The sequence below is a fragment of the Asterias amurensis genome, chromosome 21 (assembly GCF_032118995.1).
Source record: "Asterias amurensis chromosome 21, ASM3211899v1".
Classification (NCBI taxonomy): domain Eukaryota; kingdom Metazoa; phylum Echinodermata; class Asteroidea; order Forcipulatida; family Asteriidae; genus Asterias; species Asterias amurensis.
Window position 1 is genome coordinate 2,371,455 of NC_092668.1, and position 20,196 is coordinate 2,391,650.

The 20,196-nt window shown below is 40.1% G+C and overlaps 1 protein-coding gene across 1 annotated transcript; it reads right to left on the minus strand.

Moving 5' to 3' along the window:
* Nucleotides 1-108: 108 nt before the first annotated feature.
* Nucleotides 109-17,935, minus strand: LOC139952951 (bone morphogenetic protein 2-like). Its single transcript, XM_071952288.1, has 5 exons — nt 16,903-17,935; nt 2,661-2,803; nt 2,014-2,131; nt 1,614-1,808; nt 109-1,002 (listed from the first exon to the last, which is right to left on the minus strand). The coding sequence occupies exons 1-5, from the start codon at nt 17,327-17,329 to the stop codon at nt 446-448; spliced, it is 1,440 nt and encodes a 479-aa protein (XP_071808389.1). The 5' UTR covers nt 17,330-17,935; the 3' UTR covers nt 109-445.
* Nucleotides 17,936-20,196: the final 2,261 nt, after the last annotated feature.

A 20,196-nucleotide genomic window follows, 5' to 3' on the forward strand; every position in this document is an offset into this window, starting at 1 on the left:
CAAACACAACAGTTGAATACGTACCTGGCAGTGCATCTTGCAATAAAGTAAATAATTTCTTTTAAAACCTACTGACAAAATAAATGCATATTTTATTTTAGTTCATGCCATCTATGAGGGAATTATTTTTTATAAAGGGAATTTTGTTGAAATAATTATTTTATGGATCACTGAACTTGTGTAATCACAGAGCTTTCATCAGATTGAAACAAGTCTACCTTTTCATGTGGAACAAAAATACCAAATATTGGTGTTTTATATAGACTTGAATATAGATTTTGCAAATGAAATGGAAACGCCTTTGAAAGAATGAAAATCGTGTGTTCAAACATTTGCAGTTAGGTTTAAGTGTATCTCTTTTTTGTACTACTTCGTTGGTCATCAATTTATATATTTTTCTGTTTAATGATATTATTTTATCTGTTAAATAATTATATATATTTATTTAACGGCAACCGCATGCTGTGGCCACCATGTTATCGAACTGTTTAAGAACAACGTTATCATCATTGTCAAAAAACAGGACTGCGATTGGATCTAATTGGGTAGGAACACAACATGGGGCCGCCACATCAGCAGCAATAAGATGCATCAAACTCTGCACAGTAGCGTGGTTGGACGGCTGCACGGTCTGCCCAAGTGGGAACGGGCAGTTACCGTAGCACTCATTGGCGTTATACCCAATTGGGTAGATTATCCAATCGGACCAGCCGATCTCATGGAAGTCTACGTACATGGATTTACGCATGCATGTTCCCTTGTTACTGGAGGTCTTCTTTCTGTTACCGTTTGAATCTTCCGTTGGTAACTCGTCTCTTTGGTTGCTATCTCTCCTATGCCGAGATGTGGCACCCGTCCTAGTCTGTCGCGTCGTCGTGGCGCCGTTGTAGCGGTTCGTGCGGACGTTCGGAGTTGGGCCGGCTTTTGTGGCGTCCATAAATGGCGGTGCGTTGATATTGCCGTATGTCTGGAAGAATGTTTCGTATGCCGTGTCCGCAGAGTCTGTGTGAGGATGGAATATAATTTGTGTCATGTAGAAACCATTTTTGAAAAATATTGATACAAGTTGGTATGGAAAATTAAATAGTTGGTATGAAAAATGAAACATGTATCAGTTTGGCCCACGACTCATTTCAAATAAAGTACTTGATTTGACACCAGGGCATGCGACAAGGGGGCATGGAGGCAATCACCTTTGCTGTCTTCGTATTAAGTATCATCGGGCCTGGTAACTTGTTGCCCTAATTCGGCATTTGTTTGGTTGTTTGTTGGGCCTAAATTGAGTCCGTCTCAAAATGTGGCCTCAGATTTGTCATTCTCAAATTTGTGTCCTCCTGTTCTTTCAACTTTGTCTCATTTCGAGGTGAATTCCCCAGCCTTCCTTCCCCATCGACATTGAAATCAAGTCGGTAATTGTTAAGCCCGGTGTGTTCACGGGGACGGTACACTCATCCTCGATCCCAGTATGTGCGTGAGTCGGTGGCAATTACGTTGCATGAATGTATAATCGCACTGTGACTGTTGCAAGAACGGCATAAAGTGTGTTTGTAACAAATTGGCAGCGCCTAACGACTTGTCATCAAGTCTACATCGACATGCACCCCTGCACTCACCCTGGTCTGCCAATGGATTCTCACTCTGCCTCAAGTCGTTCGTGTACAGCACCAAAAACGGATGCTTGCTCGGGTGATGTTTGCCATTTTGAGCGAAGCGTATGAAGTTCTCGTTCATTGGCTCTCCTGTAAGTGACGTAATGGTGACCAACACTCCGAAGTTTTGGCGCTCATCTGCCAGCCAACTCGACACAGCTGAAAATACAAAAGAAGGAGCAATTGAAGTAATTTGTTGCCCAAATTCGGCATTTGTTTGAGTGTTCGTTGGGCCTTTCTGATGAGCTCACTTGCCAGTTTGATAAAGATAAGTTTTGCCAAAAATTACACTGACCCCTCTTTCTTTAGATGGTGTCAGCTGGGAGCGCACAAAAATTAACAAGTGTTGCTTCTAAAGGCTTACCGTCTGTTATGCTGAATACCTCCCATTCCGTTCCAACGGTCCCAACCAACCGTAATCCAATCAGTTTAGCGCCCTCTAGCGATGAGACATCATCGCTGGCCAGCTGATAAAGTTGAATCTGTAAAGAAAGTACAAAGAGTTGAAGGCTGTGTCGGAATTGGCTCCGGCTGAATCGAGGCGTTATCATATGTTATAAGTATAGGCCGCCTTTAGCAACATCCTTAATAACAGTCTTAGCTGCAGCCGCCAAGTACAGATTTTGTTTGGTACATTTTTATCAGCTTTCTATTCAATTTAATGATTTTAGATCATGTTTTTTTGATGTATGGGATTGCATCAACTATACAGAACAGCCTTTTATGATTGTGTTAACAGTTCGGTGCATTGGATTGAGTTGTTCAGTCTGTTTCTACCTCCATGGTTTTTAGTCAAACGACTTCTTTGATTAGTTTGTCGTATTGGAGAAAACTGGAAAAAAGAGTAACGCATTGGCAACGCAGTTGCTCTTCTCATATTATACAAAACAATGTAATAGTTTAGAAAACCAATGCTCCATAGGCCTGACTTGGCCCAAAGTCAAAAAAGTCTTTGAAACCCGTCAGTTTGCGAAAACCATTTTGATTCAGACTTTCGTTTTGAGCACTAACCTGGTAAAATGGCTGCCGTCTTCCTGAGACTGTTGGTCGCATCTTGGGTTTGAGCTTGAAGAGATGCAACTCGGCCTGGAGGAGAATTTCTGTTGAGGGTACTTGTGAGAGGTTGAACTGGAAATGTAGACGCTCCTTCCCCGCTAAAAAGACAAAGAGATATTGTGAATGGTTGCGTTGAAGATGGTAGTAAGGTGTTCCCCAGGGAGCTGTACTTTGTCCCAACATCAAACAAAAGTGTTAGATGTGTTAAACAAAGAGAAGGATTTCAGTTCGGAGTCTGAATGGTACCTTTATAAAGTACCTATGGACTAGACTGTTCAAATTGTTGAACTGGAAATTTAAAAGCTCCTTCTCCGTTAGAAAGACTTAAAACACACGAAACATTTTGAATGGTTGTGTTGAGGATTACGGTGAAGGTGTTCCCCAGGTGTTCCCCAAGTTTAGATATCGGTTACTTATTCGTTTTCTGAATGAGGTTTTTGGCATTACACGCTACATAGTGATCAACATAAGGGTTGAAGATATAACAGAATCCACACTGCATTATAGAGAGGTCATAGGTTCGAATCCAGCATCGGCCAATACCGTGTGAGTGCACCACCAACTTTAGCTATCAGTTACTTATTCATGTTTAGGATGAACTTATTGGCATTATACGCTACATGGTGGCCCATAGAGTGAACAACTCACTACACTCCGTCGATGCCCGTAACGCGCAGCTAAATTTTGTCAATCATCGGTACAGCTGAAATACCAGATTAAAATATTAACAGGGTTAGCGTGATATAACAAAATAAGACAGAGAGTCCGTGTACCAGGTGTGTTTAGACAAGCCGGCTACCAGTCTGCTTTCATCTGTCCGACACGCATGCCTTAGGTTTAATCAGCCGAATTAACCATTATACACGTATACACCTCCCCCAAGATCAACGAATAAAAAAATCAATTTCCGGAGTCTTTAGTGTTTCTTCTCGCACCCTGTCCTCCCCCCTTGATAAATAAAAACAATTAGGCGTTGGTTCTCTTGAAAAATGTATGTTACATTCCTTTTCGTGCATTTGTTTTGGTCTTTCTTCGAAGCACAGTGGGATCAAGTGGGTATTAAATTGTTTATTCAGTAATTGGTAAACTATAACAAATTTTTCTATTTTCCCCCACGTAATTCGTTTATCACAGGTGTTGGGTGGTTTGTGTTGATAAGAATAGCCCAGTCACAGTGGGTATAATTTTCTCGCCTTAGGGGGAAATCTATGTTCACCCAACTGCCAAATTCCTATTCAAATCTACCTAAATTGTTACACATTATACCCTTTTTTTTTTTTTTCGTTTACACACGGACTGTATACAGTGCATACAAAATACTGTCCTGAAAACTTTTTCCTAATTTTTTTACTGGGTGGTTTTGATTTGATTGAATTACCACTTGTCGGATTAACCCCGGTAATTTCAGAAGGGAATTGTCAGGTTAGTAATCATCCTGTGTGTGTTTTTTTTTTTTTTTTTTGCTTGCTTGAAGGCCACATGATGAATGTGGTTACATGCTTAACAATCAATCACAATCAAGGAACAAACATAACTCGGGCCAGACATTTCCACATTGCAGCTCACTCTGAAGACAGTGATCGGGTTTTCTGAGAACACTTTGAAATCAGGTCACATTATTTTGGTAAATTTACATAAATAACCTTCTTATTACAATTGTTTTGAGTTTCACATTGTTTTGTGTATCAATATTAATTGTTAAGTAAAGTGATATCACAATACAAATCACCATGGTGATACTGACAACTCTCGCCTTAAAAATGAATCTTAGTGGCTTTTTGAGATTTAGAGCCCTGGACTAAAAACTTGTTCAGAATAAAAATGAAGCCCCCCTAAAAAAAATTCGCATACAGTTTGCTTATCTGCAAAGCTTTTCAAATTCATAAATCCCCTCTGTACTAGAGACCCCCAAGACCCCCCCCCCATACACGAAGATGGCGGTATCTAGACCGAGAGTGTAACACTCAAACCGCCCTCGATCTTTGTGGAGGAAACAGTAAAGATTGTCGGCTTAACCCCCCCTGTGACATACCCCAGATTGACGGACTGTTGCAATCCTCGTGATTCATAGACTAGAGTTGTCCGTGCAGGGTCAATCATAGGTCAATTGGATATCAATCTACTTTTTGATACATCAAAGTTATTTTATCGCATACTCATGTCCCCCCCCCCCCCTCTTCTGCGAGGTGTGATTTTGCACATAGGCTTTCCAGTGCCCAATTTCAGAGAGCTGCTTAAAGACACTATTGGTAATTGTCAAAGACCAGTCTTCTCACTTGGTGTATCTCATTATATGCATAAAATATCAAACCTGTGAAAATTTGAGCTCAATCGGTCATCAAAGTTGCGAGATAATAATTAATGAAAGACAAAACACCATTTTCACACGAAGTTTTGTGCTTTCAGATGATTAATTTCGAGACCTCAAGTTCTAAATCTGTGGTCTCGAAATCAAACTCGTGGAAAAAATACTTCTTTCTCGAAAACTACCTTACTTCAGAGGGAGTCGTTTCTGACAAGGTTTTATACTGTCAACAACTCTCCATTGCTCAATACCAAGTACGGTTTTATGCCAATAATTACTTTAAGTAATTACCAATAGTGTCCACTGTCTTTAACGGTTAGCACATTTTCGTGCTTACTGTAACAGACCAAATTGCTTAGGTGTAAAACGTATTTCATAGGTTAGCAAGAAAATTAGGATGCCATCTTGCAACTGCGCGTTCACCATAGATGCGTACTGTTTCGTCAATTATTTTCGTGCAGTAAGCACCGACGGAAGGTTAGCATGTCTTTTCGTGTGCTTACCGCCGAATTCTCTTACTAAGCGCCGGTTCTTAGCTTACGGTAAAGCAGAGCCATTGGGTGCACCTGTAATGGTTCGAATACGTTTACTAAGAACGTCAGTCGTCAACACGTGTGCCGAGTTTACTTGACGACTTCATTCAATTCAGATGTCAAGTTCATCAGCAAAGAAAACCCCACAAACACGCCTTTTATTAGTACATCTGACTTATATACGTGACATGAGGTATTTGTGGTCCAGTGGGCGGCATAAAAAGCTAATAGTTTATAGACACTTAAACAAAATAAAAAAATGTGGCGTTCCTTGCACGTTCTGACCAGACATCGTGTCGTCTGGTGCGAAACTCAAATCTCAATATTCACAACGCTGTATACACACACCTGTTACTTATTTCGCGTAAATGTGAGTTCTCGTCCAAAACATTTGCCAGAAAAGATACGGAGAGGAATACTATAATTGAAGTCTTCTTTAGTGTAGCATGTCAAACCATACTTCACGGAGACAACGACGGCGAATGCCTCAATACCAACCCCCCCCCCCCCCGTTCATTGCCTCCATGCCTTTGAAATGCTCTTGTAGACATTTACAATTTGCTTAAGACATAGGGTGTCCTTTACCAAAGGAGAAAATGCCATGGTTCCCTTGCCCTTTCAAAAACTTATCATACAGGCCTGGCAGGCCTCACATTAGGCTCACGACAGGGTTAAACCACTTTAAGTTTGGCTAGCTGTTTATAGGCCCTTTTGTATGGATCGGCCAACCGGAAGAATCAATGTGAAATGTTCCTCGAAAAAGAGCGCACCTTTTAAAGATTTCCCTCAAACCTGCCGCTTTTCTATCGAGAGATTCACCACATGGCTGTGAGGTGAGCTGAAGCAGATTCCAAGGAAATTGAGCCAAAATGATCAGTTCCTCTCCAAACACTCGTGCTTCGATAACAAATATTAATCACTTCTGGGCCAGTATTATTTTTTCTTTCTTTCTTTCTCAATGTGTACAAAATTGAAACTAGACTTTCCATCCTGTGGGAGCCTCTGTACAGCTGACGACGTAATAGAAAGTGACACACACAAACACACCTTCATTATAAAGCAGTCACAGTTTTGAGCGAGTGCCCCCTTGTCTGCCAGCCATCTAGGCATCGCCTGTTTACCTGGTCACAGGTAATTGGCAAATCGGAGACACACCCATGACATGCGCAATAAGGAAAAACGAATGACCGTGGAGATGTGGTGATCAGTGAATTTGCGACGTAAAGTTGTTAGTATCACACACGTACATATAGGCACTCATATTTGAACCGTTGTGGCGGGAGTTTCTGTGTGTGCAACCCCCCCCCCCCCTCCCTCTCCCCCGTGTTTTATGTGCCCCCCCCCCCCCCATACTATGGCGAGCTACGTACAAAAGTTCTTTTGATAGCGCCCTCTTTTGAACCATCTTCCTTCAGCCCATGTTAGTTTCCCCAAGGGGAACAGAATCTCCGGGGGACATGCTTCCCGGGGACACACCGGTCTTTTGAGAAAAGTCAATATAACAAAAAATGCGAATAATGATGCTTACAAAAGTGAAGATGTCATGATACTGTGTTCATATAGCTATTTGAGCAGAATGAGCGTCAATCTTGAACATAAAAAACATGTGTCGATTGACCATTTTACACGGCTGTCACAAATCATCTTGCTTTATGCACTAATAGAGTTCTTGTATTGATTGCGAAATACTTATCCACAAAATAACTAAGAATAGACTGCGAGTGCATGACGTCATTGACCACTTTGATGTGAAACAATTGAAACGTGCGCGTTGTGAGTACTGCGCACAACTCTCCACCAATGATAGCCATTTCACGTGTGCATATTTCAGCAAAGATGGCGGCCAAATGCAAGGGGGGGTCTATTCATTTCTTACTCATCAAAATGAATTGTTATTGCCGATGGAGGACTAGTCTACAAGTCTACGGACACAGGTGTGCCATTAAGTGTGTGTCTCAACATGCCGATCACACCGTATTGGAAAAACAAATAATTATAGCATAACAAACCAACCATAAACAACATACCGTGAGCCAACAAAAATAAAGTGCAAGACGAGGGAAATTCACGCAACAAAAGAACAATGACTTTTTTCAACGGAAAAATCATTTTGTTAACGTTTTCTTTTTAAACAGCCGCAAAGTTGAACTGTCCAGTGAAAGTCAATTGATTTAAACATCGCCAACCACCGTTTTTTTTTTAGAACCAGCACTACTCAAAAGCGCTTCTAATACACGTGGTTCTCATGCCGCAGAACCCTAACCCAGTGCACTTCTAATGACTTATTTTTAGAGGCACTGGACACTGTTGCTAATTACTCACAATAATTGTTAGCATAAAAACTTACTTGGTTAAAGCCATTATACACTTTCGGTAAACAGTATTGTCCAAGTCCCACACTTCGTGTATCACAACTTCTATATCAAACAACAAACCTGTGAAAATTAAGGCACAATCGGTCATCGGAGTCGGGAGAAAATAACGGGAAAACCCACTCTTGTTTCCGCACGTTTCGCCGTGTCATGACATGTGTTTAAAATAAATCCGTAATTCTCGCTAACGAGAATTTATATTGTTTTACTGTTTTCTCAAAAAGTAAAGCATTTCATGGACTAATATTTCAAGAGAAGTCTTTCACCATTACCTTCTGTAAACCCTGTAAATTATTTGTAGATCTGTGAGCTTTCATTTTTTTTCTGTACCGAAAGGGTCCAATGGCTTTAATGAGAAGTAAAGAGCTATAATGGTTAGTAAAAAGCAAGTTGAGAAATGGCTCCCTCTGATGTAACGTAGTATTTTTTTTTTGAGAAAGAGGTAATATCTAACTCCAAATGTTATTAAAATACTTCAGGCCAGAAGCCTTTTAAAAAAGCTTCTGAAAGCACACAACATTTGTGCAACAAGGGTGTCTTTACTTAAATTATTCTATGGCAATTTCGATGACCAATTAAGGTAAAAAAAAATCCCAAATGTTATGCATATGTTTGGATACCCCAAGTGAGAAAACTAGTCTTTGACAATTTCCAAAAGTGTCCTTCCTGATCATGATATTGGGAAACTAAAACCTGCCTTCATTCGAATATAGATGATATATATATTTTTTCTTGTTTTGTAGTGTTGATTCTGTTTTTTGTCAAACTGTAATTATTGTGGAAGTGAGGAATCTTTACAGTGGTCACCACCATAATTCCACACCTGTGCCGTACTACCGTGACAGAACAAAAACACTTCACCTCCAATATTATTGAGGGGGGATTAGTTACGGTAGGGTATGCATTACGATTCATCTTTGAAAGTTCCGTGGAGCGTAAATAATGCTTAGGTGACCTTGAACAACCCGATGACGTTGTCGAAGGGGAGCTAATAACGCCCAAGCAAACAGGGGGTAATCTGTACCCATTGTGCCTTTAAAGCCACCCCTTTCCAAGTATAAGCCAATGTCAAACTATGGGATTATATTGCGCGTGCTTTTTAAAGTCACTGGTCGACCAAACCTTCTCCTGGCACAGCCCTCTCAAAAATCGGAATGAAAATTTGGACAACTCCAATATTTTGTAAGATTGTATGGATATTAACTATAAAGATGGTTCAAACAAGTGCTAAGCACAAAACAATTCTATGCTGAGTAGATTTAGGTTTTAGGTTACCCATTCAAATTACCATGTCAATGTTGTACAATTCTTGACTGTGACCCGCCCATTTTTCCTCGGCAGAAGTTTTGTTTAGCTATGTCATGCGCTTACTCTATGAAATTGGGCCACGAGCTGCTTCTGTCAGCAGATGATATGGGTACCATTCACAAATTGTACACGGCTTATTAGTAGCAGTGGTAACCTTCAGCTGGTAAGCATACATGTGTTGTGCTTAGCTATTTTTTTGCTTAAAGCAGCTTTATGAAAATGGGCCCATGTTTTTGTTACCATCAGGTGCACGTCATGACGTCACCAATCGCCGCGCACGCCTGCGCTCGTTCTCAACTATTATACTCAAAGGGTCAAATATTGATCATAGCTTTAATGTGTTATGTTCTAAAAAAAAGTTGGGAATGCAGTAAACTGACAGATAAGCTCTTAAAAGGCCTTCATCCATATATCTTAGTTTATTATTTACTTCTCTGACAAAGAAGGAATCTCGGAGACAAACACATATCAAGGTTGTTGTGGTTTTTTATAGCACTTTTGGCATCGCTCTAAACTTTAGTTTGATTTAAAGCCATTATACACTTTCGGTACAGAAAAAAAAATCACAGATTTACAAATAATTTACAGGGTTTACAGAAGGTAATGGTGAAAGACTTCTCTTGAAATATTATTCCATAAAATGCTTTACTTTTTGAGAAAACATTAAAACAATGTCAATTCTCGATAGCGAGAATTACGGATTCATTTTAAAACACATGTCATGACACGGCGAAACGTGCGGAAACAAGAGTGGGTTTTCCCGTTATTTTCTCCCGACTCCGATGACCGATTGAGCCTAAATTTTCACAGGTTTGTTATTTTAAAGTTGTGATACACGAAGTGTGGGACTTGGACAATACTGTTTACCGAAAGTGGATAATGGTTTTAAGGTATACTTTTTTATGACAGTAAACCAACACTCTACTCCCTGAAAACCGACGCAGGTTGGATAAAGTATACATTTGCTAATTACTCTTAAAATTAACGACAATAACAATCTTTGGTTAGAAGCCTACATCAGCGTTTGATATAATCACGGGGTAGAAATATCCATGATATAATAAAGCATTTTGAGAAGAATTTCACTTCGTATTGGAAAGTTTGCGGTAACACCATGTGTGACTATCTCTAAGAGTTGGGGTGGTTCTGAGAATGTGGATTATGTAAAAGATGACTGTTTTCACACCCCAGATTGTGTATGTTTGTATGTTTTATTTTAAAGATGGCCAGCATAGAAGCACGTGTGGTAAAGTCTCGGATGCTTCACGCTGTACATGAAATAAAAGAAAGCATCAAGATAAAGATTGCCAGAGGGGGCGATTTATTTTTCCCCCAAACGACATTGCCATTCCCTTTCCGTCAAAATTGGCTCTTTACGTCAAAATTACGTCATAATGAAATTGGCCTGCTCTTTTACCAAATCATTTCGATGTCGTTTGAAAAAAAATAGCCCCCGTGGGGGGGGGGGGGGGGGAGGGGTCAGCGTGTATTGATAACCCATGGTCACGAAGCTGTCAATGTATTAACGAACACCAGTTCACAATCGTGTGTAACATGACAAGTAGTGTCAACAAACACGAAGACACCTGCACCGTGAATTAACAACCGAACCCGTTCAACCCCCGCTTGTCACGGTGTGCATCCACGTTGAACAGGTAGAAAAAAATGATTGAAGGTGGGGTCATAGATTGGTTTTTTGTTGTGTGTCAACGTGATGCTGATTTATAGGCAGAATCATAGAGGGAACAAAAACATACAATAAAAGTTACATGTGTAAGATTCGGCTGAGTAGTGTCAACTTGCTGAGAAAACAGCGACAAAACTGTCAAGGTATTTTCACAAGAACGTGGAATACAATCACTTTATTTTTTTGGAATGCTTTCTGATTTTCCGGTTTTCAATTCAACCCAATACTGATTTAAAGGCAGAATTATAGAGAAGAAAAAAATATACTATGAAAGTCTAACGTGTTAGGTTTCAGCAGAGTCACTGAGCAGTGTGAACTTGCTGAGAAAACAGAAAACTTGTCACTGTATTTTCCCAAGAACGTCGAATCCATTCAGGTTGTTTTTTGGGAATTGTAAATAATGCATTCTGATTCAACAGTTTTCAATTAAAATACACACACATCACTCTGTAAAGTTTATGAAACTAAACAGTTTATGTTTTACGCGCGTTCAAATGTGCACATGAACGTACCTACTTTTCGGCTGCTGTTAATCGAATTAAAGTTTTGTGATGATTGCTTTAGGTCTTCGAATGCTATTTAAAACTTTCCTTTTTTTCTTTTTACCTATGGACATTATTCGAAATATTTATTTCCAAACTTTAGGAGCAGATAACTATTTGTTTTAGTTGTTTAAAGACAAATTGGTCAGAAGAGAAAAATAATATTTTAGCCCACTTTTACTGCATCTCTTTAGAACTCCTTGCCTAGTGCAAGTTCTCTCAATTCTACAATCCAGACTATTTTAAGTGGAATTTCAATTGCTACCTCAGCTGCACCAAGTTATTCTCATCTTTAACAGGTTCTTCTTGTGACCCCTTACCGAAGGCTTTTAGTCTTCTTTTGTGCGGACCCCCCCCCCCCCCCTACAACAAAAAATGAAGAAAACAATCAAACAAACAAACAAACAGAACCTGAAACACAAACCGTATCACAAAAACCCCCAACAACAACAACCCAAAACAACAAACATACTATAGGAAAAACAAGTGGGGGAAAATCACAAAAAGAAGCTCTTTTTGTTGATCTGTAAAATAAAATTCTGTCCCCAAGATGACGATTACGCATGGTGCACTGTCTACGAACTCTGTACAAGCGAGTAGCTCCAATTTCACGTGGTAAATTATGGCAAACAAATATAAACACTTCATCAGCACATTAATAAATCACAGGTGTTGCAAGTATACAACACCATCACAAACCATTATATTCACCTGTACGTCAAATAAAACGCTGTCATGTTAGGCCAAATAAAAACTAAAACATGTTTAACGTCCCCGCACGCTTCACATTTAGAGGCCTTCTCTCTTTTTAAGGTGTTTTTTGTTTGTGATTTTCTTTGGGTAAACTGAAAAAGAAAATAGTATTTTTCAACGATATCAGCAAAAAAATAGCGTAGCCGTTTGTTTTAAAAAAATGTGTCGGGCAGCCATTTTGAAAAAAAAAATATTTCATTCCTTTCTCCAAAAAGGGAGAACAACAAACATTTTTGTGTTTTATTTGGCCTGAGGTTAACGTAGACAGGTGGTTTGATAATAAGCCGTCGACATTTTTTGTTCACGCGGCTTTTAACTTTCTGCTCTAAATGTCAAACTATAAGTAATCGGTGATAAGTCCGACCTTTTTATTTGCTCTTGATTACAATGCCATTAGAAAGTCAGTCATTGTAAGGAGTACGGTATAAAACCACGAACGGAGTGCCCCAGTTTTGTAGTTGCGAGATCTACATCAGTAAAAAATCTCATGTAACAAGGTCGTGATTCAGTCATAAAATAAGGGGGGGGTGGAGAATGTCAAGTTGACTCTTTTCTTGAACTTGTAGTCACTTGTACCGCGCACCGAGAGGTTATCCAATCTCACTGTTGGCTTTGAGTATACATCGACAATTAAACCAACCAACCCCACCCCTCCCCCACCACCCAAAAACAACAAAAGCAACAACAACATCAACAACAACATAACAACAACAAAAACCAGACAAACAAACAAACCCTCCCCTCCCCCAAAAAGACAAACAAACAAAAACAAAACAATAATTGCAACACGAATAGGCCCCTTGTTAATAATGTTTGCACAATACAAGATACCACAGTTATATGGCCTTCTTGTTGTTTAGCTTTTTTCGAACTGTAATTTCCAGGGTGGTACCAGTCCAAATAATTGGTGGTGGGGGGGGGGGGGGGGGGGTGATAAACAAGACTTTCTACCACAAAAGTGCAGCTACCCCTAGCAAACTTCAGGTGGGCTCACTGTGCTCATTCAGCAAGCAATAGTTATAGTAGTGCACAATGTCAAATTGTTGACCCACCCCAGCAGGCTGCGTGCACTGGTTAACCGATTTAATTTGTAAAAACAAAATTAAGGTACATCAAAGTATAGTTACAACTGGATCTGCCCGTGGGTCTATGGAATGTTCAAACTATAAGGCTGCATCTTCCCCCACTGAATGTGCTGAGCCATGTTTAAAGATGTACATGTATGTTATTAAACTTTGTGTATCTCAACATATGCATAAAATAACAAACCTGTGAAAATTTGAGCTCATTTGGTCGTCAAAGTTGCGAGATAATAACACCCTTATCACACAAAGTTGTGTGTTTCAGATGCTTGATTTCGAGACCTCAAATTCTAAACTAGAGGTCTCGAAATCAAATTCGTGGAAAATTACCTCTTTCTCGAAAACTACGTCACTTCAGAGGGAGCTGTTTCTCACAATGTTTTATACCATCCAACTCTCCCCATTACTTGTCACTAAGTAAGGTTTTATGATGATAAATATTTTGAGTAATTACCAATAGTGTCCACTGCCTTTAAACAATACAGAGTCATCTTGAAAGTGAACGATTTCCCTTGTAAGGCAGAAGAAAATGCTTTGCAAAATGTGTCAGTTGATAATTATTCATAAATCATCATTTGCTACTCAAATTGCCATTCAGTGCAAAGCAAAATCCTGGATGAAATCGTCCATAGGAACCGTATATCAGTTATGTCGGCACTCACAAGGTGCATTTCCCCCCGTTCGCACACAAGATATTCTAGACGCGATGGGTTTAATCCTGGTTTGAACTTATCAAGTACGGCATGTGGAGTCCGTAATTTCACCAAAGTGGTCACAGGTGGAACCTAACAAAATAATGTCATTTTACCTACGTGTCGCAACTTCACACAGCCGCGGCATTATATACAAACGCAGCACACCTCCAGGTATGGTTCCCCACCGTCGTCTTATTAACTTCACCTGCACCATTAATTGACCAATAGGGTAGCTATGTGCTACACAGGTATAATGTTGCAAGGCGGCAAAAGTTAGAGGTTGGCAAAAATGTCATATTTTGACTTAAACGTGGTACAATTTGTGATTTACTAGCAGTGTGGCGTGTGAATTGACGTCCTTGCTGAAAGAATTGTGTAAAAAAGAAGAGAAAAAGGCTGGTCACATAAAAACGTCCAGTCGAATTTAAAACTTTGGGATGTTTTGTTTTAAAGAGATATTTGGAAAACTTGTAATAGTATTGTCAGTTAAACGGTGTTCAGTTATTTTGTTTACTTATTCACTAACGTGGTCTTGCACCTCTTTCAACTATATCCGAGTGTCTCTAACCAATGGCACCTCGGAGACTTAACATCAATTACCGAAGGATGATTTGCTTCATTCAAAATGTACTTTTCTGATCCACTGTGATTGGGCTTTTTTCCCGAAATCAACATATCTTGTAGGCTGTAAAAGTAATACAGTCCTCTTATATATGATTTGAGGCATTGCATGGTGAGGTATCAATATATATTTGGTTTGCGGTAACACCATGTGTGTATCTACTTGCCAGGTAGCGTTTGTTCTTATAGAACTGTCTTGCTTTATTCTACTACTACCGCGGAGTAGATATTCAGGGGTTCGGAAGACATCTCAGTTCTGAAAAGAACTGTCCTCTTGTTCAAACCTTGAAAGACTTACACTAAAAGCTAAATAATGCTGAAGTCAGTCCATTGAGCCAGATTTATCTACATTTTAACGAGGATTTGGGATAATGTGATTTGAATCGTTGCATGGTGGGCTGTCTAGAAATTTAACATGATGTAATTTATGTTCAAAATGTGAACTCTTGAAGGGCCCTACTCGTTGGGACTGACTCCAGGGTATTGAATACACGTGTGATATTTTGAACCGAACGAGATACGTGAGTTTCACTTATGATTCTATAATCAAGAAGTGGGTTATAATGGTTATATTATTCCCAATACGCCATCTTTTACGAGCAAGTTGGGTTTTGGTTTTGAGCTGCGCCAAGAAGGGTTCTGTCTTTTCTTTACAGCCAATGGTTCATTGAGCAATCATGCACGGAATTCGAAAACAAAAATGACTACCGAGGCATCTGAAAGCACACTCATTATTTTGAGCACCAACAGCGTTTTTTCTTGCATTATTCTCTCGCAATTTCGATGACAAATTGAGTCAAAATTTTTGAAAGATTTTGTATTTTATGCATATGTTGGGATACACTAAGTGAGAATACTGGTCTTTGACATAAAGGTGTCCAGTGCCTTTAAACGCCAAATGCGTAGGCAAAGCTGTGAGCTAAAAAAAAAAAGAAGACTTTTGCCAATAAAGATAGCAAACTTTTCAGTGACAACTCTGTTTTCCTTTCTCCGTGCTTACATCAAGTATAAGAAACCATCTATTTGTTGGGCTGTGTTGCTGATATTTCAAATTTCAAATATTAAAACATAAATCTCTCAGTAAATGACTTACAAAGATTCTGGCGAGTAAAATAAAATGGCAGGCCTACGCACTTCCTACGTGTTATGCTGATCAATGCCGTCTGGCAGTTAAGGCCGTATGCGACCCATGACTCGAACAATCGTTGAAGGTGCGAAAACCAACCGAGCAACTCCGTTATTTAACTACCAGACAATAGGATACCATTGAACACCAAACCTACTTCGTTAAGTTATTATTTTTTTTACGAAAAAAAACCTGCAAAAATAACCAATAAATTCACACAATAGACCTGATCAAAAAGCAATGAGGTGGTTCCCTATATAATAGTTGGTGTTGACTAGAGGACATGAAAACAAGCTTTGGAATCTTGAAATAGATGGAATCATGCCTCATTGCCTGCAGTTAATAATGCCCACGGCAATGCCTCTCTATTGCACCTTGAGTTTTTGATTAACCTGAAAGCAAAAGTACGGTTTTTTCCGCCCAAAAGCCAACGTGCCACCAATTCTTATTGTTCACTTATTTGTTATACGCGAGGACAACAAACTGGAAAAAGGGAAACAACAAACAATACCAGTCAAATTTGTGTACCATGATGGCACCCCAGTCCCATGGATCTACACTTAAATTTAGGTAAACTTTGAACCATTCCATCTATACGCTGTCAGTTATTAAATATTATGACAGATTGTCGGTATAGACTTGTGCAAGTCCCGCGCTAGAGTTTGTTCCAATTTTTGTGGGATTGCACTTTGGTCCCCCCAAAAAATGTGCAAATACACAAGACTTGCACTGCCTATAGTGCACTGAACACCAATCTGTTTGGTTTGGTTCCCTGCTCTGATTTGACAACTTGAATGACACTTTCCGTATGTCATGTTGTCACATAAACTGAAGTGTCGGTGTCTTTGCATTGTGGACACCGACACTTGCACGGCATAGTGTACATTGAATACCAATATTACAACTGTGGTAAGTTTTGGTTCCTTGTTTTGATTTGATAACATGCATGGCACTTTCCGTATCTCATGCTGTTATACACTGAAATGTCTGTGTCCTTGCTCTATGGTTAAATTTGATTGATCTATAAAAAAAGCACATTAAATATATCCTTGTGAAAAAAATTGATTCTCTGTCTGTACAAGATTTGTTCAATAAGGGAGTGAGAGATGGGGATGGAAATTGGAAAGGTAGGGAAGGACATGATGGGGTTTGGGTTCAACAGTGACCTCTTACCTTTATCGGGCAACGATCGTACGGTGTTGGCATTGAACGGACTAGGCATCCTGCTCTCTCCCGACGCCGGGTCAGCAACCGAACTGTAAAGATTCAACATGAATGGTGGGGGCTCCGGTCGGCGAGCCGGCTCCTCCAGAGTATTGTTCTCCAGCCCGAAGACTCTCAAGAGTTCCCCCAGGGCCTGCTCCTTGGCCTCGTGTTGCTGCGTGATGATAACGTTCGAGTCTCCTCCGCTGTGCGTCTTGGAGCTTGGAGCAGTCTTTGATGACAACCGACCACCCTGTGTATCTGAAGGATGGGCACCACTGGTGTGTCCCTCATGTGGATGCTGCTGGATGGCCTTGGCTACCGCACATGGCAGTATCAGTGTAACACGACAAACAATAAACACCAGGAGAAGGTTGGATGTTGGATGAAGTAACATCTTGAGGCTGTGAATGTTTCTTTCCTCCTCTTACAAACCGACTATAGAGAAGAAAGTATCTCGCTGGATCTGAGATTTGCCGTAGGAGAGACGAAGAGACAGAAATTGTCTTTGAGATAACAATCAAAGAGCAGCTATCTGGGAAAAGTTGTTGCGAGTGGTTCCTCAACAAGCCAGGTAGTGGATTGTAGCAAGACTGACTGGCTGTTTAATCCGAGGTGGTGTTATAAACTTTCACCACTCGTAGATCGTATATTATGCGGTCTGGATTCCTTGGGTTGGACCCTACGGTTGTTGGACACATTGTACAGCAGGCCCCTCTTCCCCCCGTCAGTTGCTGTTGATTGACGTACCCCAGGTGGCTGGCTACAACTCAAGCGAAACACCACCAGCCAATGATACCATTTTCCCCTGGCCAATCCCCCTTTGACTTTCGGCACTAAAGAAGTTCCCCTTTAATCCATACAAGGTGTCAGATTCGCACCTCTCCCCAATAGGGGTACAATTAATATTGTGATTGAGTTTAGAGTGCCAATTAGCTGGGTGCTCACCGGTGGAATTCGCTGAATAGACCGATGCAGGTGTTGAATCACCAGGCAGCTCTATAGCCAAGGCAAACAACAAGTCGCAATGGTATGCACGGGTAGTCCCTGACTTTTTTTTTTCTTCCAGGGTTCACTTTTTAAAAGGGCACGGCGTACCTTTACGGCAGACTGCGTGGCGCCGGCGCGGTCTTTGTTGACTCACTTCGCCTAGCCTTTAGACTAGCCCACACTAGCGAAGGGTACGTTGGTAATGGGACCAAACGAAAAGTGCCAGGCTACATCGGTAATATGGGTTCAAGACAGGGGTTCTGTACCTATCAGTTTCAGTTTATAGTAACTTTACAGTTACAAAAACCAGGTTTCCCTGACGCAGAACAGTGTTAGACTAGAGAGCACGTCAGATGAGCTCATGTTTTTTCAGAAAAACACTTTTGAAAAATGACTGTAATTGCAATTCCATACACCGTTTGGTTCCCAACTTGCACACCAACGCATATTTCTATATGGCAGGCACATTCATTGTCTGCAATATACCTACCACATCGTCTAACGACCCAGACATCCGAATTAAATTTGTCTTAATGGCAAGTTAGTTTAACCTATAGCGTAAAGGGTTAATGCATAAATCAGACATATTTTCCCCCCACATCCTTAAGAAGAAGTAGTTTGGTTTGAGTGGCGTCTACAAGAACATCAGGCAGAGCGATTGAAATAACCTTGTTCGAGATCTGTGGAATTAGGCTGTCTTTTGGGGGTTGAGCCTGGTACTGATGTTTAGAGGTTAAACGAGGTTGTATCGCTTGGAAAGGTTACCGAGATAAAACTCATGTTCAATGTCGACGTTCATAGCTAAATGCGGTGATATGCTTATACCAAACCCATGCATGGACACACAAGTTGACCAGCGACTAACTTAATATTGAAACGTTGTGCAATTAAAGGCACTGGTCACCTTAGGGAATTGTCAAGGACCAGTAATTCTCACGATGTATCCCAAGATATGCATAAAATTACAAAGCTGTGAAAATATGTGTTCAATTGGTCATCAAATTTGCAAGAGAATAATGAAAGAAAAACGCCCTTGTTAGGGCGTTAGGCCTGAAGTCTTTTATTACTTGAGTGAGAAGTTACCTCTTTCTCAGAAATTACGTTACCTCAGAGAAAGCCTTTTCTCACAAAGTTTTATACTATCAGCAGCTCTCCATTGCTCGGTATGTAGTAAGTTTTTATGCTAACAATTTGTTGAGTAATTACTAAAAGTGTACAGTGCCCTTAAAGCCCACCACTGCTCAAACCGCCACCCACATCCAGAAATAATTAAAACTTCCCACGCGTTTTCTTCACCAAAATAAGAATTTTAATCAAGACTGTATTCACGGTATGACTTCTGCAGCTGTCTGTACTCTTTATTTGTATTGAGTAATTCTCTTTTAGAGCTAAGCCGAGGCTTGATGTGTATTACTTTTACTAATGAAATTTTTACAAATAAAACAAAATTTGCCCAATTTCAGAGAACCATTTCGTTTTGTAAAATCAAATTCCGCGTTTTGTATTTTTCCAATTATTTTTTGAAAAAAAGGTAACAAGTGTGTGAGAATACGGAGCAAGGTATCGATCACAGGTATCGGAGTATGTATCGATCACGGTTATCGATGACGTATGTGTATCGATGACGTATATCGATCACGTGTAATCACGAGTATCGATCACGTGTGCATCATAATCTACAGGGCGTGGTTACTGAGTGTGAGATTAAAAACCAATGAAGTCAGATCATAAAGAAAATACATGTTCCCTTGACGTTCCCACGTTCGATCCCGTCCACAAAACCCAGATAAATCCTTCAAAATATTAGAGCTGTCAAATTCCTTCCTAAAGGGCAATCCGGTGTAAAAACCAAACCCGCCAGCGTCTTGACAAAAGGGTAGCCAACTGGATTTAAACCAAATTTCCCTTAAAAACTTTAAATGTCACCTCATCAAACTCCCGAAGTTATCCAACAACGGAAGGGGTGGACGACCTATCCAATTGTTACTTGCCGAGAAAACGAGAAACAAAACCGTCTTGCACGTGCATTCACCGAACTTAAAACTTTGGTAAGAAAGTGGCTTTATACGAATGGCTCGGAGCGTAGCTTCGCAGGGAAATATTAAACTTGTTCCTGTGTTCTGGGAAAAAAAAAAAAAAAAAAAAAAAAAACCAGGTGGTCACAAGTGCCTTTCCTTTATTTAACAAGATTTTATTTGAAGAAATTTTACAAGGAGTGAATTATAGACAATTTCTGTCGTTAGTTTTGGCGTCTATTTGGTTCATAAGTCTACA